The 25865-nt window shown below is 36.7% G+C and overlaps 1 protein-coding gene across 1 annotated transcript in view; it reads left to right on the forward strand.

Moving 5' to 3' along the window:
- The first annotated feature begins 5290 nt into the window (after positions 1-5290).
- LOC126379938 (anion exchange protein 2) overlaps positions 5291-25865 on the forward strand; it is a 34389-nt gene continuing 13814 nt past the window's right edge. The window contains exon 1 of the mRNA XM_050028952.1: positions 5291-5396. Within this exon, the coding sequence (XP_049884909.1) occupies positions 5349-5396 (48 nt within the window). The 5' untranslated portion in view covers positions 5291-5348. The remainder of the gene's footprint in view (positions 5397-25865) is intronic.

Consider the following 25865-nt stretch of genomic DNA (forward strand, 5'->3'; position numbering starts at 1 on the left):
CCGATTGTTAATGAATAGTTAAAACGAGCCCTGCACGTCGACCTCTTGGAAAACTTGTCAGCTTTGGAGATATGACCATCGGTCTGCGCTTAATTGTTATGCGAATTGCTTTGGTGGCTCGGTACTGGTACATTCCGCATTGCATGAAGAACGGGCGTCAGATGATACGATAAAATATTCCATCGTCTGACATATAGCACCCGATTACGCCAGAAAATCTTCAAAAAAAGTGGCCCATGAGGATATGGTTACTGAGTTAAGTCTCCTGTATCGGAGCTAGCTGAAGGGTCTGGCGATCTCAGCATCATTGCTGTACTAGTAATAGATACAGGCTTAAATTATCTAATGTAGGTCAGTATCCGCTAGAGTTCACAGAATAGACAGATTTTGAGCTATGTGGACCCTGTCCACGAGGTTTAGACGACGTCTACAGTTGTAGTTGTGTTTCAGGATGTATACGTAGTAGGTAGGTAATTTGTGCAAGGAGGTTAGTTGAAAATGTGGTTTGTAACTGCCTCTTGAAGAACATCAGTAGTCTGTCATAATTGATGTGATAGTAGCCCAGATTGAGTTTTCAAATAAACTTCATATCCATCGAATTAGTTACCCTCGAATACCATACCTTAGTGCTCTCATGTTCTTACCCTTAAAGGTGTTTGTTACGCTTACTATCTTTTGTATACGAACTGATTGCAAATGAAATAACGAAAGTTTCCAATTAGCGAAGGTCAGCCAGCTTCCACAGAAGCTACTCTGCAATGGAGCACATTCAAGTAATAGGTGAAGTACCACTTCAGAGTATAAAAATCAGCGCAGTGTTTCACTTTTTGATGATAAGACTTGCAACAGTCGAACATTGAGCTGTCCCATGCCGTTATCAATGCAGGATTAAGCAATCAAGGAATGTGAGAATTGTGGAAATTTTCCATGTGAACTACACAGTTTTGCCAAAAAGCAGGTCCGCATCTAAGAGCTGGCCAGCGTTGGTATCGCCGGATAACAGTAGCGTGTGTGCAACAAGGGAGTGTTCTTTAGCCCAAGTTTGTGACCATTGTTCTAGACAGCTTTATGTAACTCTCGAGTGTGGTGGAAAAAGCGATTTACGTCTATAACTGTGCAGCTATAGCTGTAATACATAAATACAACTGAAAAAAGGCTATAATAGGCATATTGATTAATTCTTACATACGGCCGCAAACTGACTACGGGTGACCGCAAATCGAAAAATGGCCGTAAACTAGCCTACTTTTGCAATAATATTTAATTTATAAATAAAAAAGACAACATTCAGTAATTGTTATGTTTTAATTAAAACTTGATTATGTGTTTCATCCATTAAAAATATAACGACGAGCCAAATATCAAAATTAATAGAAATAATTGCTTAAATTGCCATAAGTTGAAATACAGGACTGTCCCCTGAGCAGCTGAGAGATGTATGTAATAATTATAAATGCGAAAGTAACTTCTCTGCAATATGAAGTAAAAGAAATGAATCAGTCTGATTTTTACAATACTACAGAACTAGTAACACATACAGGAATTAACTGGACAAAAGACGAAAGTTGACTAAACATACAATCGTCAAAAATTATAGAGGTTTGCACCTGTCATACTTACCAAAACGTCTTATATTTTTAAATGTTTTACAAAAAATATTCCGAATACCATACAATAAATGTGCATAGAAAGATAAAACACGGACCAACAGTGACAACCACTGCTACTAACTAGATTTAAGGAGTTAAATCAAGCACAAGTTAATTAAACTGTATTTATCTATTATTTTCATATTTGTTGTCACCTCCTACAGTCGCATCATCAAAGGTAAGCGATTGATAGAATGTAGGATAGTGGGCAGGTATGGCCTCTTAATTGCACAAACTGATCAAATTATTACACACAGCTTAACTTATAGAATAACGTCCATAATATGTTTACTTTAACTTGATTTGAGCAGCAGTGGTTGTCACTGTTCATGGACGTCTCATGGTTCTAGACACATTTAATTTATTGTATGCAATATGGAATATTCTTTGTATAAATCATATTAAAAATATAAGCCATTTAGGTGAGTATGACAAGTGCAAACCTCCATAATTTTTGATGATTTTATTTTTTGTCCACTTTAGTCTTTTGTCTAGTTCTTTACTTCCTGTATTTGTTTCTAGTTCTTTAATATTGTAAAAATCAGACTGATTCATTTCTTTTACTTCATCGCATTTATGATGATTCCATCCATCTGCTCAGCGGTGTAGGCAGTCCTATGTTTCAACGTATGGCACTTTGAGTAATATTTTCTATTAGTTGTTTTGATGGATAAAACATAGAATCAAGTTTTAATTAAGTATAACATAATAAATTATACTGAATATTGCCTAAATGTTTATGTTTTGCCTAAATAAATTAAATATTATTGCAAAAGTAGGTGAAATGCTAGTTTATCAAAATTGTTTTCACTTTACTGTTTTAAATTTTATTAAATTAATTATACTGTATCAAAAAAAGTAAATCTCATGAAAATAATATTTCCTAATTAATATACTTATATAACATTAACAAAATTTTGTTTTATTTTAAGTACTAGAACAAAGTTATATTTGATTTTGCGAACCTCAACAATAACTCAAATAACCAGAAAAAAAATACTACTGTCTATAATCGGCAAGCTTTCACTCTAATATTTCCAGCGAATAAAATGATAATGATTCCTTTTTTTTATATTGCGTAATAAAATTTACAAGAATAAAATGACAAGTGACTATTAAAAAAATATTCATTATTTGTTCTTTTGCTAAAGTAAAAAAAATACATTATCTCCCAAACTGTAAACTTAATAGCAAATTAATAATAAATAAGCGTTAGTGTAAAAAATTTGCTATTTAATTCAATCTTTGATGTTTCACATAGTTTATTTGTTACAAAGTTATGACGATATTTCAGTTTCTTATTTTTCCTGAAAAGTTGACTTTTTGCACTTATACTTTTATTCTCCGGGGACGGCGATATATTCCAAAATTAGGGCAAATGATAATTATGACGATTGCAAGAAAGTATAAATAAAAAAGACGTATTTTAGGTCTAACAATTTAGGGCAAATGAACATAATGCGTAACAGTTTTACTTAAATGGTGTGTATGCGAATCAAAAATAGACATATCGAAAAGTATGCCAGCCAATATGGACCCGTTTTTTTTTCCTTTCCTTTGTTTATTTTCCTTCGGTTAACCTTGTAATTTCATGGATAAGATAAGATATTTATTGCATTTCAGGTGTTTTACAGAGGTCTTAATAGTAGAGGAAAGTACAAACAGGAACCCTGTAAGGGCACTACAACAGTAGATACTGATTATTGTGAATGTTTTAGATAAAAGATTCGTTTAAAAACTCCTGCAGCGTATAAGAAATAATTTTTCAATTAAGTAGGTTTTTTACGACATTTTAAAGAGATGTATTTTAAGGGAGTTTGGCCAGTGCGTTGTGGGGTCTTTAATTAAGAATAATAATAAAATAAATTTATTGCCAGTAACAATTTACATTTGCTATAAGAACTAGGTGATTATGAATATTACGAATACGGGCAAAAGGAAATGGTTCAGCTTGTGCTGCCATGGAGCCATGTTATGGCGCCATCCAGCGCTGGTTTTCAGTCATTTCCTCTTCCTGGGATATTGTGCGGAAGTAATTGTCAACGATTAACAATTAACATAGACATTTATAATAACAGACATAATTATTGTGCATCTTTCATTGTTGTTTTAGGGTACCTATAAATGATGACCCTTTTTATTACACCCACGCACAATTACATCTTCCACCCTTTATTATTCTGATCAAAATAAAGAGAAACAATATAGGTAGATATATAGCTAGTGCGAAACAGGTTTGCAGCCGGCCTGATGATCGCACTCGGTATCTATTGTGGCGCGTAGTGGGTATCAATCTACAATATTGTTAATGTTCATTAGGTAAGTAAATACATAATTATTATAATTTTAGTTTAAGTAAATTTTAGTAATTTTAAGGCGGAATGTTCATCAGGACTAATTTATTGATGAGATTTATTGCTTTTAGTTTATAAGTTTGTATAAGTATAAAATAAAAAAAGATAGAAACAATATAGGTAGGTACCTAGCAACATACCTAATTATTCTGTACAATACCTATAAAGTGAACCAAATATCAATCAACAATTATTTTTATAGCTACCTAGGTATATGCTCTGCCATTACATTGTATTTTTGAAAAATCATTAGGTACATAGGTACCTACCTATGCGAGTAATGAGAAAATAGACAGGTAATACTAATAATTAAATCACGTTAAATCTCGATAGGTATTATTTTTGGGAAACGTAGCGTGGAAAGTCTCTCATAGAATTGTAGGTAGGTTATATATAAAATTATACAAGTAGGTATTGGTGCTGCTTCCTGTGCACACCATCTAATTTTATTTTAGGTTATAGGTACATGCCATTTTTTTATCGACCGAAAAGGAAAGGGACGGATAATCGACAGGCAATTTTTATGGAACATTCGTCAATTTTAGGCAGGAATTTAAAAACCCTCCCAATAATTCCTGTAAACACCATTTACATTGGCCAATAACCCGCCAGAATTATGTTGACAGCACACGTCAAACAGTTTGTATACCAGCGAGATACCTTTTTGATTCGCCCGGGTTATTCATTCATTTACTCATTCTTCCTAAAATTAAGAGCTGTCAATCATCCGTCCCATTTCTTTTTCGGCGGATAAGAAACTGACAGGTATAACTTAAAGTAAAATTAGAGGATGTGTCTGCAGGAAACGGGGCCATTGGTCAATAACACGACAGAATTAAGTTGACAGCACACGTTAAACGGGTTGCATGCATATCTACTAGCGAGACGCCTATTTTATTCGCCCGGGTTATTCATTCATTTTCAAATTTACAGTTGTCAATCGTCCATCCTTTTCCTTTTCGACGGATAAGAAAATGACAGGTATAACTTAAAATAAAATTAGGATGTGTCTGCAGGAATCGGGGCCAAAGTCAGCTATCGAAGCGGTGTTGTACATTTTTGCCTAGAGAAACTAGGTACCTACTTATACGCCGCCGCCGCGCCGCCGGGGTAGGTAGGTACTTCGCGTGCTGCTGTGGCGTGGCAGGTAGGTACGGCGCGTATGAGGACAAGTGGTGAGCATGCGGCGCGGTGTGTTGCAGGCAGGCGGCGGCGGGGCGCGCGGGGAGCGGCGCGACGCGGGCGCCGGACGCCGGGCGGCCAGGCCGGCCAGTCCCAGCAGCGACGGTGCGCGACACAGTCGCGACGGCCACACGGGAGCGCGCGCCGCCACCTACGACACAACATGAGCAGCGGGAAACGAAAACTCTCGTTCCTGGGCTTCGCCCCGCAGGTATGTACGCCTTAATCCCGCCGCGGGCCGCCGATGGTGCCAGCTACCTAACCAACCTCAAAAAAAAAGAGTCTGACCAATTATGAATATAATATTCGTCGAACGAAACCAAAGTCTTATAAGTAGGCACTAGCGTTTACTGATTTATTTTGTATATTAGGTAGGTAGGTTGGTTAGTAAAGCACATACTAGTATACAGTTATAACAATCGTAAAGCATAATTTAGTAAAATGTTCCTACCTACCTAGATAGGTACGTAAGGGATAACAGTGCGCGGCCCTTCAGCTAAACTAAGAGCGCGGCTTGTCGGAAGACCTCACCTGTATTCGGTGCAACCTCTGCCTACCTATATTCTAAATATTAAATAGTTATGAACAATAGTTTTGCTAGAGAGAGTTAATGAACGATATCAGTTAGAGATTTTTTTGAGGCCTAAAACAATGATTGTCGAATTTGTTTTCGAATTCATGTTTGGATCATAAATGATTATTGTCACGTGCTCAGCAGTGAAGGAAAACATCGTGAGGAAACCCACGTTCCCGAGAAATGCATTTTCGGAGGTAGGTACGTGACCTAACCTGTATTGGGCTGATTTTCCCTTCGCGGGTTGGAAGGTCAGACAGGCAGACCGCGTTTGCAGACCCTGTGAAAAAATACGGGATAATGCTAGGGAGATGATGATCATCACATACCTACCTAATTAGGGTTCTACCCGACCTACTCACGAATATGGCTTTCAATGCAGGATTAATATCTACTTAATTATAACGGTTGAAAATAATGACTAAATGTGTGACTAAATGACTAAATGGTCCCTTCGTTTAACCTCATAATTTCATGGATAACAGACAATACATCTTTTAGGTATCTGTTTTTGAGTAAATTGTTATGACACTCAGAAACAACACATCTTCTACACATTATTAAGTAAGTAGGTAGGTAGATATTCTGACCAAAATAAAGAGAAGCAATAGGTATACCTACCTAGGTAGAAACATAATTCTATACCTACATACGTTGTATCTGATCCAAATATCAAGCAACAATTATTTTCGTAGGTAGGTATGCCTTTGCGTATTACATTATATCTTTGAATAATTATTGTACTGTTGGTATCCCTATCTAAAAAAAATATAAAAAAATACCCGACCAATGAGAACATAGTACTCTAGGTACCTAATTATCAGGTTAAATCTGTACAACGCCATCTGTTTTTTGGGGAATGTAACCTGGAAAGTCCCTCATTGATAATAAACAAATTACCTACCTCCCTTTTTATGGCACAACTGCTACCATTACAGTTAACTAAATAAAATGCTTATCTAAAGCAAATAAAAACACAAAATAATGTGTCGTTGGTCATTACGATCGAGCCTGAACCGTAGTAGGCGAGGGCGCAGGGACCCAGAGTGTGATAAACAACCAATGCTCACGCATTTCGTTTGCGAGGAAAAATTAATACAATTTCCAAAACACACACACATTTATTTGACATTTGTGAAAATGATGGCAATGGCGGGCAGAATTATTTTTATATTTATTAGGTATCTCAGGTTGAATTACCTAGCGGTGCGCGCGCAGATAGAGAGACACTGGCGCCAAGCATCCAAAAAAAAACTAAATTATATACAATTAATGTTAATTTGTTTACATAAATGAATTTTAATGAACACATATTTATTTACAGTAACATTTTCTAATTTAATTTCTGGATGTAATAAGAAAGAACTATATGGTGTGATTTTAAAAAATAATATTGTTGTAATGTTACTGTGTGTTTTAATTGTGCTTTATGTAAGAACGGTGCAGTAATATACAGGATGGCCCAGAATTTCACGTTCAAAAAGAAAAATTAGATAGAGGGGCTCATTGGCTACCAGAAACACCTGCGTGTACGGTCAGCGATTATTTACGGTTTACAAAATATGGCCTATTTTGTACCTTTTTAAAGAATGTGTATCTTACTTCAGAAATTATTATTTTATTTGTATCTCTTTCTTAATAATTCTTTTATTTATTTTACTACATACCTATTCCTAAAGAAGTGGACCATTAGCTGAAAAAATAAAAACAGTCAAGTCAAAGATATGCTGCCTATTGAATTCAAGGAAATTACTTATACATATAAATACTTTCAAGCATAAATTAAAAGCATATCTTTTGGAAAAGTGCTGCTACAGTGTTGACGAATTTTAACATCAAATTATTGTATTCTATTAAAATTTATTGAACAAAATGTTGAATTTAAATTGACTTGGTACATGTTTATTTATTTATTTTTGAATTTTAATTATTGACTAAGTTGTTTTTAATTTAATGTTTCGTTGACATTGTTTAGTAATAATATATTATGTACTATTTTTAAATTCGTCGAAATATTGATAAATGTTGATTTTCACTTAAGTTGTTTGCTTTAAGATGCTCAATTGTTATATTTTTAGATTGTTTAAATTCATAGGTACATATTATGTAAAAGGGCTATGAACCTTTCTGGCATATCTCAGTGGCGCCACCTGGCGGACGTTTCAAAACTGCGGCGCACGGTGAAACCTGTGCAAATCGATAGGGGACACTTGTCTGAACAAAAAAGCTTTAATGGACCTATGCTCTAAAGTGTCACGTTTTCAAGATATCTAGCTTGAAAGTTACGAAAAGTGTCGTATGAATAAATCGATTTTACTCTTTATCTATATACAATCGTAATATAGTGACAAAGTTATTGATTATACATGAAACATTATTTAATATACAACATATTTATCTTATTGAAAAAATGAAATTAATAAATACTTGCAACAACATTAATGGTTTTTGTCTTTGCTACATTATATAGAAAGTACATAGGTACTTAACTGTGCACACCTTATCTAAAGTTACTAATTGCAAACTGAGTTTATCAGTTTGTGTTTATGTATGATATAGGCGTCATTTACTCCTTAATTGATTTTACTTGACACAACGACAGGATCTAATGAAATATAAAATAAAGTTTACATTTTTATATACGCAATGCGCTTAGTGCGGCATCATTAGTACTCGTTAAAAAGCAGAATAAATTCTCGAAGTTTAAGAAATCTGTGTAAGAGAAACAAAATGATGTACTTATTAACTGCCATTTTGCTTTCTCGTTTAATTCCAGGAACTACGAAAATGGAGGTCCTTTGTTTAAAGTTGCACGAATTTCTATTGTTTCGGCGGAATCAACAAGGATAGCGAATAGCCATACAATAAGTGTGAGTGAGACAACATCATAAAATAAATACAATAGGACGATTGGCAGCCGGGTGAACAGTGTTGCCAACTTAGTGGATTTTCCACTAGATCTGGTGGTTTAGACATGTGGTTCGGCGAAAAAATATTAGTTTTAGTGGCTAGTGGATTTTTTAGTGGATTAGAGTCCTTCCAGTTAGCGGTAAGTGACGAATTTAACCACTAACACAACCGAAAATGGTTTATGAGTTACTTGAGCGAAAGAACCAACATAAAGTTTATTTATTAGTAATACATACAATAAGTTTCATATTGAGTAAGATCAAGATGCCTAAGCCACAGTACACCCAAAAGTTTCGTGATTGTTGGTTACGTGACCCAGTTTTAAGGGATTGGTTGCAAATAGTCGAAAGCACTGGTGGTCCAGTTGCTAAGTGCAAATTATGCGGTATATTATTAAGGAATCATTATTAATAATAATTGAATAATTTACCCTGTCTCTAGCACGTCTTTACCTACGACGCGGCGCTAAAGAGGAGGAAAAAACATCCCACGATCTGATTGCACTGATTCGGCTTTGGGTTGTCTAGTGATTCTATAGTCTCTGCTTACCCCGGTGGGAAATAGGCGTGAGTTTATGTATGTATGTATGTATTTTTTCTAGTGAAATTCTGGTGGTTTGAGAGACCGCTCAGTTTTAGTGGTTTCTGGTGGTTTGCACGGCCGCATTTGGTGGGCTGGTGAAAATAAAGTTGGCAACACTGCGGGTGAACTTTCAGTCAGTTTGCCACTTTCATCTTCAACGTGCGCACGCGCTTTTCTCTGTTCTGTCCTGAGACTCTATCCTGTTCATTCTGTTGTATTTGTTACCACTGTTGAGTTTGTTAATATTCCTCTTGAGTTTGTTAGTATTTTTGTTGACTTTGTTAGTGTTATTGTTGAATTTGTTGTTGTTGTCTTGGCAAGATGTCCAGTCATGTTGGTGCCAGGCAATGTTTTTTTTTTATGGTGTAAGCACTGTTCGTGGCCCGCGCCGAAGATCTCGGCGTCCTATACAGTCTTACTTGACAACTTTGCTAGGTTTAATATCCACCAATCAGATAATTGGGTCTGATTCTGATCGGCACAATGAACCCGATTTTAGGGTATGCAACGTAGCATCTAGCATGTTACTGGTGGAAACGCAGTCTAAATGTGACGTACTTACTTCATTATTGATGGAACAGTATTATTATCGTTTCCAGCTAACTACGCAATACCGAATATGCCACATTTAAAAGAGGAAGTGAGGATTGCTTGCGCCCTAATAAATGCCTTCGGAAAACGGGTGACAGATCACCCACTCGTAAATGAAATAATCAACGATATATACCTTAAGCACGACGCCCCAAACTATCTGTGCGAGTTAGTAATACAAAACAATTTAAATCAACGCAGAGCCGCTTTCCAAGCTATAAACTCAAGTGAAGGCTTTCAACAGTTTCCCATCTTATCATATGAGGATCTGTTGATAATGTCTCTGGGACCGTATCAAGTGACGCAGGCAAGAAGCTACTATGCCGAACACCTAAAAGAAAATGGAACGTTTTTCATTGAAGTGTATGAAGATTTTGAAGTTGACTATAATTTAAATCAATACAACATAGTAGTTTGTGATCCTTGGCTGACAAGAGCTAAAATACACTCGAGGCACCAGAGCAACAGAATTTATTTTGTATATATCTTGCTAAATAATAGTTTGGAAAACAGAAATAAACTTGACGGTCACTATTGCAGCTGTATAGTTGGAAAACGGACACTCGGGTGTTATGCTCATGTCATGTGCATAGTTTGTTATATGCGATGGGCTCGGCACCAAGAAATCCCCATTCAACCCCCTGCTGCCTTTTTAGATCAAGTTATTATATCTGATGAAGAAGAAGATTGATTGAATTTTCACACCCGACCTGGTTTCACTGTGATTAGACATTTAAGCTACCTTTCATTCAATAAACATAAAAACTCAAAAAGTGTGAAATTGTTAGACAATCATAGCAAATAACTTTGAGCGTGATTACCACGAGAATAAGTCATGAGCTGTACATATCACGACTCGTTTCTGGATTTCTTTTAAGTTACACATAAAAGTAAGTTATAGATATTTATTTATCTATTTTCTATTTATTTATTTTTCAATAAAGTAAATATGTGGTATATTAAACACTAATATTCCATGCATAATCACTTAGTCACTATATTCTAATTGCATATAAAAGTAAAATCGATTTGTTCATACAACACTTTTCGGAACTTTCAAGCTAAATATCTTGAAAACGTGACGCTTTAGAGCATAGGTTCATTAAAGCTTTTTTGTGCAGAAAAGTGCCCCCTATCGATATGCACAGGTTTCATCGTGCGCCGCAGTTTTAAAAAATCCGCTAGGTGGCGCCACCAGGCTATGCCAGCCTCCATAGTGAAATGTTCAATGCCCTTTCAAATACAGTTTATATTGTTAATGAATAAATACATTGAAACATTGATAAACAAAAGTTATTGGAAGTCAAAATTAAAATTTGACCAGAATTGTTACAGTTGTTAAAACTTAGTCGAAAAATAGCATGGACCTACCCTGAATGTATTTCTTAAAACTGCTCCATTTAATAAATAAGCTTTTAGAAACATCCTAAAAAACGTACTCTTAAATGCCTTCAATAGATGCAAAAACTAAGTAAGCAAAAAAAAGGCCCTCAAATATTGCAATTCGTAATATTATTTATTGTATTCGAATTATTCAATTGTAGAAAACAGCTATTCGAATGAATAAAAAGCTTTCGTATGAATAAGGGATTTTCCAGGCTACGTTCCCAAAAAAACATAAATGGCCCTGTACAGATTTGCCTTCGTTTGACCTTCTGATTTCATGGATAACAGACATAAGCAATTTTAACTTTGTTTTTGAGTATAAGTGACGATCCTTGTTATTACACACAGGCATAAACGGCATAACGCATCTTCCCATTATTATTATAATCAAAATAAAGTGAAGCAATACATAGGTAGCAACATAATTCTATACGTAACGTAACACACATAACATAAACGGCTTATACATATACGCCCCACTATACATACCGGAGGGGGTATTAAATATTAATTCTATACGTATCGGATCCAAATATCAAGCAATAATTATTTTTATATATCCCTCCGAAATCTTTATCTACCCCGATGGTGGAAAATAGGCGTGATCTTATGTAATTCAAACGCAATGTCTACCGGACTCGCTACTCGACCGCCCCCGGAGGTGCCTAAACGCCGCCGCGCCGCCCGCACGGAAGCTTACCAAAATGTAGTTTCGATTTCGGGATTTTGCCGAACGACACTAAAGATTGATGATATTGAGAGGTGCTTTTACTTTATCAATGAATCATGATCAAGGTTCAGCGAGGTAGCGCCGGCGCAGTACGTGTGAACCTCCCCTCCGTCGCCAGGTCGGTGCAATACGTCACTAATACATAAAATTATGTAGGTACATAGCGACAAGGCAACTCTCGTGTAAGTGCTACGTTTTTTTGCTGTAATACAATAGGTAAGTATATTATGTAACGTTTATGATAATTCATTATAAATTCCCAAATTTGATATGGAATTTAATCTATTATAGATAACTAATATCGATAACTACTGATATTAAGTTACAAATAATTTAATATTGATTAAATACTTACGTAGGTAGGTACTTAGCCAATTTCCGCGCAGCGTGTAGCGTGTGATGATGGACCTCTAGTCTGTTTTGAACAAGGCTTACGAAATGGATAACGTATGGTAGTAGTTTGAACTCCGAATTAAAACCAGTCACCGTTAGCGTGCGCCACTCCGCTGGCTGCAGGGTCATGCGCCAGGGGCTGGCCCCAGCTCGGAGACACATGTGCAGGAGCATTGCAATCCCTAACCAGTACGAATATTTTCGACTTATCAAGCTATGTTTATTAAACAGCACACTTCAACACGCGTTTATAAAAATGCGAAATTAACGGCTTAATCCGCTGAACCGTTTTAAATGCAATTTGGACTGGAAAGTTTGAGATCCCGAAAAAAAATTAGAAAATGCACAATGTTAAAGGGATGACGAGTGAAAACAAGTGGTGACTGAATCGCCTAGGCAGGTAAGTAATGGATAGTTAGTAATAATTGTATTATGATTTTCCTTTCAAATGGAACTATAAAAGAGCCTACCTTCATTAATTTTCAGAAATAGTAACAGTGAAAGCTCGTTGTATGCCAAAGATTTTTTTTAGATTTTTATTTATTTTTTTGCTTTTTTCTAACATTGTACTATTTGTTTTAATAGTATGCCGTGATGTGCGCTGTAAGTATATTTAACTGCATACATTCTCATTGTATGTCGTATGAAGGCGGTGGAATTGACCATTGCTTACATAGGACAACACACAGTAAATTGATAATCAATAATTGCCGTTATTCATACGAGCGCGGCGGCGGCGCGGGCGGCGCCGGCGCAAGATGCTGCAATGCAACTGTTCTAAACAACAAACAGCTTCAAAGCCGACCTGCCGTTTAGATCCATTAACATAATATTTTCCATCTATCTTTTATTGCCAATCAATTAAATCAATATTGAGTGTAGTGTAGTGCCGGGAGCGGGCCCGTAAATGAGACTTCTATTGACGGCAATAAGATTCAAAATATTTTATCTCTCGTAAGCATAGAGCAACACGGGAGAGGTCCGTAGTGCTGTGCTCGTAAGGGTTGCTGTAGCTCTACTCTTACTGTAGCGCAGTTCAAGAAACAATGACGTATACTATACTAACTATACTTACAATAAAAACTTCTTGTTCTATAATACCTGCAAGTATTTTATGACATAGTCTTTATTTTATTAAGACTTCAAGTGCTACGGCGACTGTTATTTGGATTCATAATATAGTAACATTGTATGTATACCTTCGGCATACGCGAATGTTATTCGAAAATGTTTTTGTTATTTTGTTTACAGCTTATTTTAATTGCTCAGCTCATATTAAATAAATAAAAATATTTACTTTGTCGTGCAACATGGTGTTATCGTGGAGCTATGATAATTTCCATAAAAACGGTTGTCTCAAGAGTTGCAGGCGCAACAGCCGTAGGACGCGTATCTGATAAATCTGGAGACGCATAAAATTTCTGCAATATCCTGTCATTGACCGGTCCATCAGACGTGTTAGAAGATCATCTGTATAATAAACGGTGTATTCAAGTGCTGACTGCTCTGTACTGTATATCTAATAGTGTACGTACAACTAGTCAAATAAATAATATTAAGACGGGTTGACGGGTTCGTCGTGTCGTGTGCGTCCAGCGTGGCTCCTGAGGGCAGGAGAAATTAATAAAATGAGTCTTATAATTCTTCATCGCATAAATATGCACCAATATATTATTTAACCGAAATAAATATATAAAACACACGAGGTCATGCGATCCTGACGAACTTAGGTAAGTTGGCCCGGTGGCCCAAATCATCTGGGTACATCATTGAGAAATTCGGAGTGCTACCATACAATAAGGAATAATACTATTAGTTGTTTTTATTTTTTATCAGTTTAGTTTGTAATTTTGAAATTGGACGCCGACGTTCTTTCGTCTGGATCGAATATTTAATCTCACAGTAACTGCGCATACCGGCGCGCATGCGTGGCGCCTAAAAATATTTATTTTTCATGGCTATTGTTCATCAAAACATGCCAATAGTTTGCAATAAAGTTTAACTTAGGCCAATGAATGAGACTTCCCAGGCAATATAGATGGCGCTGTTCAGCTTAAACCTGACAATTACCTACATTCTCATCGTCATTCATTCTCGGGCACCTAATCATACAAAAATATAATGTAATTGCGGATGCGTATATAAAAAATCGTTGCTTGATATTTGGGTCAGATACGTGTATAATCACGTTGCTACCTTTTCTTCTCTTTATTCTGATTAGAATAATAATGGGTGAAATATTTATAAGATCGTAATGTCAAAAAGTTATCAGATCTCATTTAGAGCCAAACTTCTAACTCTACATACACTAACTGTACACACGAAACGTTTCTAGGAAAGGTAGGCAGTGCCCTACCGTTGCTCTTCGCTTTGCTGGTGTTGGCGGGGGCGGGGGCGCTCCCGTACCCAGTTGCGCGTGTACGATAATGTCAACGTGTAAAGTCTGTGTAAAACAAGGTTGTTTGTATGAAGTGTCCGGGGTGTGGTACTACCGTAATATTTACAATACAATGTCGATCCCCTGCCGAACCATGCATACTGATTTTGTCACTAAGATTATGTACTTAATTCTTCTTTTCTGAAGAGGTCTTGGTAACTAACATTTTACTTTTCTCTTTAGGAATGTGGATAAAGAAAACATAAAATGCAAAGGATTATGTCCTCCTCAACATGAAGGAGTTTATGGTGGGAACCAGAGGGCTCTCCACTACGGATCATTGTGTCTTTTGGCTATTGTTCTGGTGACGCGCTGGCACCGGTGGGAAGCCGCCATGTCTATTGTACCTAGATGTGTGACTAGTTAGTGTAATAACGAATATAAAATTACTAGATTAATGGGCCGCCGCCTAAATGAAGGCTGTGCGCCTGCGACGACGACGACAGTCGTACGTTACTGGGGTTTGGTTCGCTCGATCCATACATAGTATAAGTATTGCGGGCGCCCCGTCGCGTCTCGTCGTCGTCGTTGAGCGCGATATCGCCGTAAAATCAGTGTACTGTACGCGCATGCGTGACGTGAGCGTATCAAAACACGCATGTGATTTTAGATCGGAAATATGCGAGAGTGAATATCGAACTAAGCTAGCTCCGCGGCTACGGCAAGCCTATTTAGTTTAGACACACCTAAGAATGTTATTTTACAATAAAATACGAGTAAGTATAATGTTATATTGACCATCGGCAAGGTTTTCATGTATAATTATGTTGAATAAAATGAATTTGAATTTTGCCAGAGTTCGGTTGTACTTGTACGTGGGGGCCCATATTGCCATGTGCCCATCACCGGAATTTTTGAGATTAATGATTTTTGAGTCGGTCAGTGAGTGTCAAAATCGGGGTTTTTTACATATCTATAAAATCGAAAGTATAATATCTATGCAGTTATGTTTGATAAATCAACTACAGACTATAAGAATATTTTTTTATAAAAAATCGAAGGAACGTTTCGAGAAAAGGTGGGTTATGTATGTAGGTAGGTAGTGCCCTGCTCTAGCGCTTCGCTTTGCTAGTCTTGGCGGGAGCACTACAGTACCCCCAGATACGTATTTAGTGCACCTGCCTACAAACTGAGCGCTAACCGACCGAGCGCGGCGCTGCAGGCGCCCGCGCACACGCCCGCGCCGCGCCGCTGGTGTCGCACCACTCGCACCTTAGTGTTAAGTGTCTCACACTCTCCCTATGCTGGGTGTTCTAGTTTTTAGATTCCAATCTATAATTACAATATTTTCTGTGTAAAAAGTAAGAAGTAATATTTCGTTGAATAGAATCTAAATTCTGAAAAGTTGGCGCAACCAAGTAGTCTATCGTTATCTGCAAATCTTATAAATGCTCCACCGTGGTTCCTTTACCAATAACGAGTGGAACATGCAGTTCGACCGCCGAATGTACCTAGATTCCAACATTGTATTCAACCAATGTCATTATTTTTTTATTAGACGGATTTGGAAACCATTAAATTTTTTAAATTACTTATTATTGTACTTTCTAGTTTTTAAACTCGAGTAAGTAACACTAAAAATATAATTATGTACGTCACTAACCTACGTTATCAAAATACTCGAATACAATAGGACTTATAATGTAGTTTTTTCTTGTGTCCAAGACACCCTTGACCGTTCTCCATTTTTTTTTATTTACGCTTCAACCATTACTATCAAAGAGCAAAAGGGAGGCAGTAGGCATACGCCGGCATTCCCTTCTACGAACCTGTACCTATGTACCCAGAGCAGATCTCCTATTGACAGTTTCATAAAAATTAGCTGCAGTCGGCCTGCGCGCTAGACTGAATGTAGGTGCTTAGCTGATAAGTACGACGTCCTTGAAAAATGCCTAATTGTTCAGTATTTTGTTGCTAAAGGGATCTGGCTAGTCAAATGTATATAAAAGATGGCATTGGTTCCATAATTTAGTAATGTTGTATCACATTACTACCGTTTAATTCTAGTAAAACTTAAAATTATAAATTATAACCGTCCTGTTGTTTACGTATTTGTTGACCAACATATGCTTCATACATTATGCGGATTAATCAAGCGACTATGAGCGATTGTTTTCTAGTTGTCATGGCGATTATAGTTGTCACTTTCATTGAACGCTAGTGATTTACCGGGTTGTCGATAGTTATCGATAGAAATGTCAAAGACAAAGGAGTCGACACACATCATTGCCTTATAGTAAAACCACGGAAGCGCCACTTATTAAAACCATATTCAGATATGATTTTTTGAATGAAACCTCTCAATAGACAAGCTTGCTTCAATCCATCCAAGTCAAAATTTGTGGTCCCAATTTCTACTTAGATTATGTATGTCAATTACAATTACTTCCTCAGTTTTAGCCGTCATTTCATCACTCCATTTTTGTCAATTTTATAACTAAGTATATTATAACATTTTATACCTGATTTTTGCCCCTGAATAATTTTTAGAGTTTATCGATAGTTCTTTTATCCACAATTGGTACAAGCACAATGTGACGTGTCACACCTTCCCGCCCGCGAAAAGTGGCAGACAATGTTGTATTGGCAACTAACGCCATGGCCACTCCCCTCCGGTCCGCGGAGGTCCGTGTTGCTCCATGATTACGAAGTAATGATACTTAAACCATTTCTTACTACACTTAATATTAAATTGGCTCAGAACCCTTTCAGTATAGTCAAAACGCAAGGTCCCTAATAATATCGTCTTTACGCCATTATTTTTAACAGATTTTTGACCATAAATCAAAATGACTTTACCAGTTTTGATGAAATTTACACTCTTCCCTAAGTTGGACGATACTTTATCTCATAAAGAAAAAAATATTGCCGTACAATTTGTAGGTTCATACGTTACTATGTATAGACATTACTATGTATAGTGTTTAGAAAACCCCACATAGACTAATTTATCATCTCCCTAACATGTTCCCGCACAGGGTCCGTTTACCTGACCTGAAGTTTTGTCAGGTCCGGGTTTTACAGTAGCGACTGCCTGACTGACCTTCCAACCTGCGAAGGAAAATCCAACCCAATACAGGTTAGGCCACATAGACTAATTATATACGAATATTATGCAGCTTCTTTTCCCCGATTATACTTAGAAAATGTGAGACGCTGCAGTAGTTTTAGGTGGATGAGACGTTCATTATGTAAAATATGTCGATTCAAAGTATAAGTACGTTACCTGCTTACTCAATAAATATATTTTTGAATTTGATAAAAAAATGTTAATTTCGTCCATACATACATACATACAGGTCAAAAAGATAACCTTCATTTCCGGTCAAACAGTTAATGCTTTTTGAGGCAAATCTACAATAAGTCACATCAAAAAAGATAACCTCCATCTTTTTTTAAAGTCGGTAAAAATACCTTGTAGCAATGTTTAGTAGGCCTAAGTGAAGCTTAACCAGCAATATAAGTCGGTTACAAAGTAACTTGATTTATGGGTGTCAGGTGGCTGAGTTTGTGGATTAATAAAATATAGAGATGCACCGACTAAACGCGGATTAGTCGAGAAAGCCTAATTTTAAGTTAGTCAAACCTAAAATAAATATAACTTAAAATAAAAATTAATTATTTAGTTCTCATCACCACAGAAATGCCTATGCCACGATGCATGGTCGGGGGGAGTTACGCTATAGGAAAAAGTGCGCAACAATCACATCAGGGGGAGTTTTAAAGTTGCCCCCGTAACTGACAAGATATCGGAATCCAGACTTAGATGGTACGGCCATGTAATGAATGAGAAGAACGGATATCCATGTCGTGAGAAAACTCCTTTCCATGGCTACTAGAGGGAGAGGGGAAGACCTAAAACCACCTGGTTGATAAATGTCCAGAGGGATATGAATGCGCTGGGCCTCAAAGAAGACGATATTAATTTGTCAGCGAGATATAATATGATACATTGGCGAGGACATCATTATCCCGTTTTTCGTAGGGTCCGTTTACCTAACCTGAAGATTTGACAGGTCCGGTTTTTTACAGAAGCGATTGCCTATAACCTTCCACTGTGATCTTCCACCCTGCTAAGGGAAAACCAACCCAATACAGGTTAGGTCACATACCTCCGAAGCACATTTCTCGGGTATGTGGGTTTCCTCACGATGTTTTCCTTGACCGCTGGGCACGTGATAATCACAAATTCGGTTTAAGCCCGTGCTGGTGAATGGTGGGAGTCAAATCTGCGATCTCACAGTGAAAGTCAAGCGTTTCTACAATTGGGCTGCCACGACTTATAATTAAATTAAGTGTCTGCAGTAGGTAACCAGCACCAATATCATAGTCGGCGACCAGCCAGCGACTAGTCGGCAAAAAGGCGAACTAGTGGGCGTGGATAAGTTAGCTTCAGTTAACATAAATAACAGACCAATTTACACGAAAGAATATTGTCTCCTTAACAACCGCAGTAAATGATCCCTTTGGAATAAGGTGAAAATCTACACGATTTGCATCCGTCCGATCATGACCTATGCAGGGGTAGTTTTCGCTCACGCGAGTCCCTCTCCAATACCCCCGATACCAACCCCGCCGGCGTGGTCGACGATTTCCCTCATTCAGCGCTTATCGCTATCGACCCACTAGGGTGACACTCAGACGACGCGGACGCCCTGAGCCGAGGTTCGCGCCCAACTGGGCACCCTCAGGCCTGGTGTCTTAAATTTTGTACCGGGTGAGAGCCGTCAGCGCTCCCCACTTGTCCGGCCAAGTAGTTAATGCCATCTGCGGCAAATCTACAATAAGTCACATCAAACGTAAGTACGTACGCGGAGAGAAACACGGGCCCCCGGCGGACACAATTTACCCATTTAGATAGCGGAATAGAGTATATTCTTTCGGAATTCTTCTCGGCAGATAATATAATAAAATAATGGTCTAATGAAATGGATATTTTTCTTTCACGGCTATAAATAGGTAGTCCCAGGAATTTTAATACACAATAACCAGCAATAACCTCACAAATTATAATTGAAAACGCTGCGCTTGGATGACAACAAAGACAGCAAGCAATTGGCACAGTGTGTTGCCATTGATGGAAGAACTCAATCAGTCACGAGGTTTTTTAATTTTCTGGTCAAGCTTTAAAAAGTAAGTAGGTACAAGTCAACAAGTGTAAAACACAACAAACATACCTAACTACTTACTCCTATGTTTTTCTTACATCTACAATTCTACATAGAAGCTGACGCGTGCGTGCACCGATCAATCGCGGAAGTGTCAAAATATCAGAAGTCATCAATAGCTCCTGGCTTATCGTACTTAGGAAAATTCCTTCAAGGTTACCAGATACACTTGTTTACGCGAAATTTATCATTGAAAATGTAACTGACGCCGCCACAGGTAGGATAAGATACCGCTGCGGCTGCGCCCGCGCCGCCATCTTGTGCGGGGTGCGGTCTAGGTACGTAAGTAAGATACCTACTTACATATTTACGTTATATTGACTGTAGTACCCAAAGAGGATATAATATATGCCGTGGCCAGATCTTAGAATTGATCATTTCATGAAATGGTCATATTTCATGTAATAGAATATCAGTCGTTGGCTACTGTATGATGTAGTCTGGCCAGATCAATGAATACAAAACGGTTAACGATATGAGCAACTAAATGCATGATTACTTCATGATATGGCCAAACGTTGGCAATCACATCGTAAAATTAGTAACATTATCCACCGGTAGTGGCGCTGGTGTCGATTATATATTTAAAACTTGATTTATAGTCGATGAATCAATGTAATGGTACAATTTTCCATATCGATAGTATCGTAGGTAAATAATTTTGAACCTAAGAAATTAATCGCCTATTTGCTTTTTTATTACACCAATTGGCCAAACGTTGATTGATATCATAAAACGTTGACATTTCAACGATATGGTCAACTTAAGTTGGCTATTTCATGAAATATGACCTATTCATGAAATTACCAATTCTAAGATCTGGCCACGACATATACACTAGCTTTAGTAGTATCTATTATATATACACAAGTACGTATGGATAACTTGTTAATGACACCGTAACGAATACTGAGGGGGATCAGTTAAACCAAAATTCTGAGTTGAAATAAACTAGAATTTCCTGCCGGAAAACTCATGAAAATTTTAGTATTATTTTTTTTTGTTTTACGTTTCATACTTTTGTGACGGTTTCCACCTACCTAATATCAACTCGGAATCAGGGTCTGAATCTACCCTCAACCATTTCGTTATGATGTCACTAACACCCTGTATGTGTGTTACCCTCGTGACATCCCTCGTGGCTTGATGGATTTTAATAAGAGTGTATGTCGATTGGTCTTAACCGTTTGATGATTATAGGCTAGGTATTTTTCATAAATTTAAAATGGCCACCATAAAATATAATTGCAGAATAATTGAAAAGTAAAATTCCGCTTGTAAGAAAATAACTAAAAAGAGGAAACAAGATAATGCTTACTGCGTCCTTTTCCCAGTTGGATATTTTTAGTTTTGCCCTAATAAACACAAATGGGTGAATAATGCTAATTTTACGTAGGCCCGTGCCTACTTAATACAAGTAGTAGCAACTAGCACTAGCGTTGACGAACTATCGATACTTGACCTTAAATCATGTATATTAAACTAAGACTATCGATAATACTGACATTATTTGTAATATTGTACGTCCGACATGGACATGCTGTTGAGACAATTTTATAATGTTTGACACTGCATGTATGTACCTACACAGCTTCTCAATAAATGTTTCTTGTAATAATACAGTTACTATACTTATAATAATCATTAATAATAATATGCTTCTGACTATCGTCTCCAGTATCGAAATAGAATTTGGTCAAAAATAATATCTTTAATGTTCGCAGTGTCACTTGTTAATAACTTGTGAGACGGAATGGTGAACCTCTGGGCACTCAGCTTACAAATAATGTTTTTATGAACAAAATAACAAATACAAGTGTAAAATATACTTGTGATATAATAATGACACTTGTAACATGTAATTCACATGTGTAGTTGTGATAAGCACATTCTTGTAATAATGTCAATATTTTACAAGAAAATTGCTTGTAATACAAGCTTTGTAAGTTTTTATAACCAGGGCACTAGCCTAAATAGGTATCGTTTTTCAATGTTAATCACCTTGTAAGCGGGTTATAAAGTGTAAGTATTCTTACGGCGTCGTAGTGTCAACTCTGAAGCAGCCTGGAAATAATTTGGGCACGCGCGTGAAGGCCTTAAATTCCATTAGATATGTCCTTTTATCAAATATTTAACGAATCTGGGTATATTTATATCACAAAAAAGTTATTCTAGAAAAAAAAATAGGTAAGTACTTACACCTTTTCGGACTAAGTCGTAGGTACTTACTTACCTAAATTAAAAAAGTACCTATTATGTAAGCGTTCTTAAACTCATTCTATTTACTTATATTATTGTTTCTTAATTGTCGTCAGTAAGTGTCCTTTATGTTGTGTTGTGTATTTGTATGCTATAAAGAGTTGTTAATTGATTGATTATTGTTGTCAACATTGTGTTAAAACAGAACATTTTCTTGTAAATATCGTGCGTCAAAGTCAGTTATAATTTTTAAGTAATTTGTAATATCAAGTAACAATGCCGTGTGACCACAAACCAATATACTTACCTAATAACTCACGTCAAAAAAGGCCCGGAGGGTTTCGGGTCGGAATTCTTTAAACTTCTGTGAGTTTTTTTTTCATTTGACGTGATAGCTATTTAATGATTACGTAAGTTTTAGTGTTATTAATATTCAAAAAACGAGGCAACTATCAAGGGCAAGGTGACTGCAAACCCTTTTGTGCCATCATCGTCAGTGAAATGCTTGGCCGCACATCATGCAGCAATAAAAAAGGCAAGAAAATATCTTGAAAAGTTGAAACGTACAGAAAACATTGTTTCAAAACAAAAGTATCCGGCCTTCAGCGTCGTCAGTGCAAGGGGCCGCGCTGCGCACGCGCCCCTTGGCCTATCTTTATTCTCGTACCTGCGCGTCCAGCACACACGTTCGGCCCCAACCCTATCTATTAAGGTTCCTCTGTAATAGTACATTATGTATGATACAAGTTGTTGGTTATTGCAGTCGAGACTGGATTTCAGCTCGAACCGTACCCGAGGCCGCAGTGGAATCGAGAGTGTAATCACCAATCAGTACTCATGCGTTTCATACGACGTTTTTAACACTGCACTATAATAGGCGCCAGAATTTATTTTTCCATTTGATATATTATATGGTTAAATTAGCAGTGCGCGCGCATATAAAAAAAGAAGCAATGGCGCCGAGAGCTTAGCAGTCAAATAATAAAAATATAAGATACTGAATATTATGTAATATGTATAATGTAAATGAGTGTTAATTTGTTAACAAAAATAAATACTTTCAAAAAATGAAATATGATAAATTTTATCACACTTTATTCACAGAAATATTTAGGGACTAGTCTTGTAACTTAATTTGTGGATGTAAGAACTCCATGGTGAGATTTTACACTAACTGTAAGTAGTAAAAATTCACTACTTACTGACCTAATGATACATTACAGCACGGATATTTTGATAAAGTGCGGTACGCCTGTGCCTACAGTGGAGTCAATAAAGCCGGAGCTTCCTAACTTCTTATTTGCCAGATTTTTCTTTTGTGAGGGTAGTTTTTAGGGTTCCGCAGCCAAATGACAAAACCCGTATGGATTCGTCATGTCTGTCTGGCCGTCCGTATTCTTTTTTTCCGAAACTAAAAGAGCTATACTATTGAAACTTGGTAAGTAGATGTATTCTATGAACCACATTAACATTTTCACACAAAAATAGAAAAAAATATATTTTGAGGGTTGGCCATACTTAGAACTGAAACTCAAAAAATTGTTTTCATCATAACATTGTCTGAAGTCGACGGAGACCTACCCATGGAGAGGTCTTCAAAAATGAGATTGAGGTCTCTAATATATTTTTTTTCTAAACTGAATAGTTTGCGCGAGAGATTCTTCCAAAGTGGTAAAATGTGTGTGTGTATGTCCCTGTAACTTCTAAAATAAGAGAATAATAAAACTAAAAAAATATATGATATACATTACCATGCAAACTTCCACGGAAAATTGGTGTGAACGAGATTTATTAAGTACGTAGTTTTTTTTAATACGTCATAAATCGTAAACTGCAATTTGCCTTTCATCCAATCAACTTAAATCTATATCTACAGGGTGTAAAAAAATGATCGATAATACTGAAAGACGTGGTTCTGGCCATGAAACTGAACAACTTTTTCCAAGAAACATGAGACTTCATCAACTTCTTATTTTCACTTTCTGGTTTTTTAATTACTTGAAATAATATCCAGTCCAGTATAATAATGCACAACCAGGTATCAAATTTGCTTCAAAAGATACAGCCTTTTAAAGGCTGAACTTTGAGTCCCTCTGACAGACAAACAGACAAATGCAATAACGGGTTAGAGGTAGTAATCGGAAGCTGTCTCTGTACAGAACCAGAAAAGTAGTTTAAATCCATTTTTTGTTGGAGTAGGTGAAAAAGCAACCATTTTTCAATGACTAGCCCTACAAAGGAAATAACTTCAAAATCAAATCTGCCCCTGGCAAATAAGAAGTAGGTGCAATATACGAGCAAGCTCGTTGACGAAACCTGCACTAAGTAGGTATACATTCCAACTAACAAAATGCGAAATTCGGATATATATATACTTATATAGGTACATAGGTACCTAAACGCTCTGCTGTGGTATTCCGCATGCTGCGGCTTGAATTTTCATGGATGAATTGATATGAAAATGTACGATATAAGTACCTAGGTAAAAGTTAGTAGGTAGGTATTATTACCAATTAGACCGACCAAATATCTGCCTACTTTATTTTCTTAGAAGCTTATCAAATAAGTAGTAGAGTGGAGAATGGAAATGATGATTGAATCAATGGAATGGAATAAAGAGTGGTGAAGTGGAGAGACGTCTAGTAGTGAGTGGCGTTATTCCTCCTTATGTGTAGGCACCTGCCTACTTTCCACTTTACCTACAGGATATCGCCAGTGCATACGAGCCGTATGCAACGTTACTGAATTAAGAACATCCACAGTGAATCACAAGAACCCTAGGCAACCCTATTGAATAGAATAGAAATTGTTTATTATAAAAATTTTTGACGTCCAATAAAATTATTGGATGGGACAAGACGGCGGAGGTGGATCTTACGTCGAGTTATGTTGATCTACTTGAGCCTTTGGTCACGAACCACAACAATGCTACTTTCTCGACTACTTGCATCCACCTCAAAACCATAGCGAGCCATTCGGGCGATTTACAAATTGGGACCCAAGATGTCAATTAGAAATAAATTTAAAGAAATTAGTATTTTAACTTTGGCATCACAATATATCCTTGAAAACTTAATATAAGTAAGTATATGTAAAAAAAAACATTAGGTATATTTGGAAAAAATTGCGATCGGCACATTGTTAATACCCGGAATAGAAATAAACTTGCTTTACAAGTCAGTCGATTACATAAGATCACTAAATCTTTTAAGGGGCAATGTATACGTTTTTACAATAAGATTCCCATTGACATTCAGAATATGCCTTTCAACTGTTTTAAGACAGTAGTTAATCAAAAACTTTACAAAAAAAGGTTACTTATTATAAAGTTAGAGATTATTTAGAAGATATGAATGCATGGGATTAACTGTTTGAGAACTGATATTAGGCAGCTAAATTACTCAATTGTATAAAAATAATTTGTTTTTTTTTTTAAATAACGTCTAAGTCTCTTTTCCCCGGCTATACAGGTTGTGAGAAGCTGCAGTAGTTTTAGGCGGATGAGACGTTCGTTATATAATGTATAAAAATTGACGATTCAAGGTATAACTATGTTACCTACTGAATAAAGATATTTTTGAATTTGAATTTCTCCAAACGCAAAGTGAACCTTTGAATTTTCATGAAAATCGTAGGTAGTGATTGTTCATTTATGGTTTGGAATTTAGGTACGTCTCGGAGAGTTTGGTTAAAGTAGGTCGGTACATCGT

This window comes from Pectinophora gossypiella, chromosome Z (genome assembly GCF_024362695.1).
Source record: "Pectinophora gossypiella chromosome Z, ilPecGoss1.1, whole genome shotgun sequence".
Lineage (NCBI taxonomy): Eukaryota > Metazoa > Arthropoda > Insecta > Lepidoptera > Gelechiidae > Pectinophora > Pectinophora gossypiella.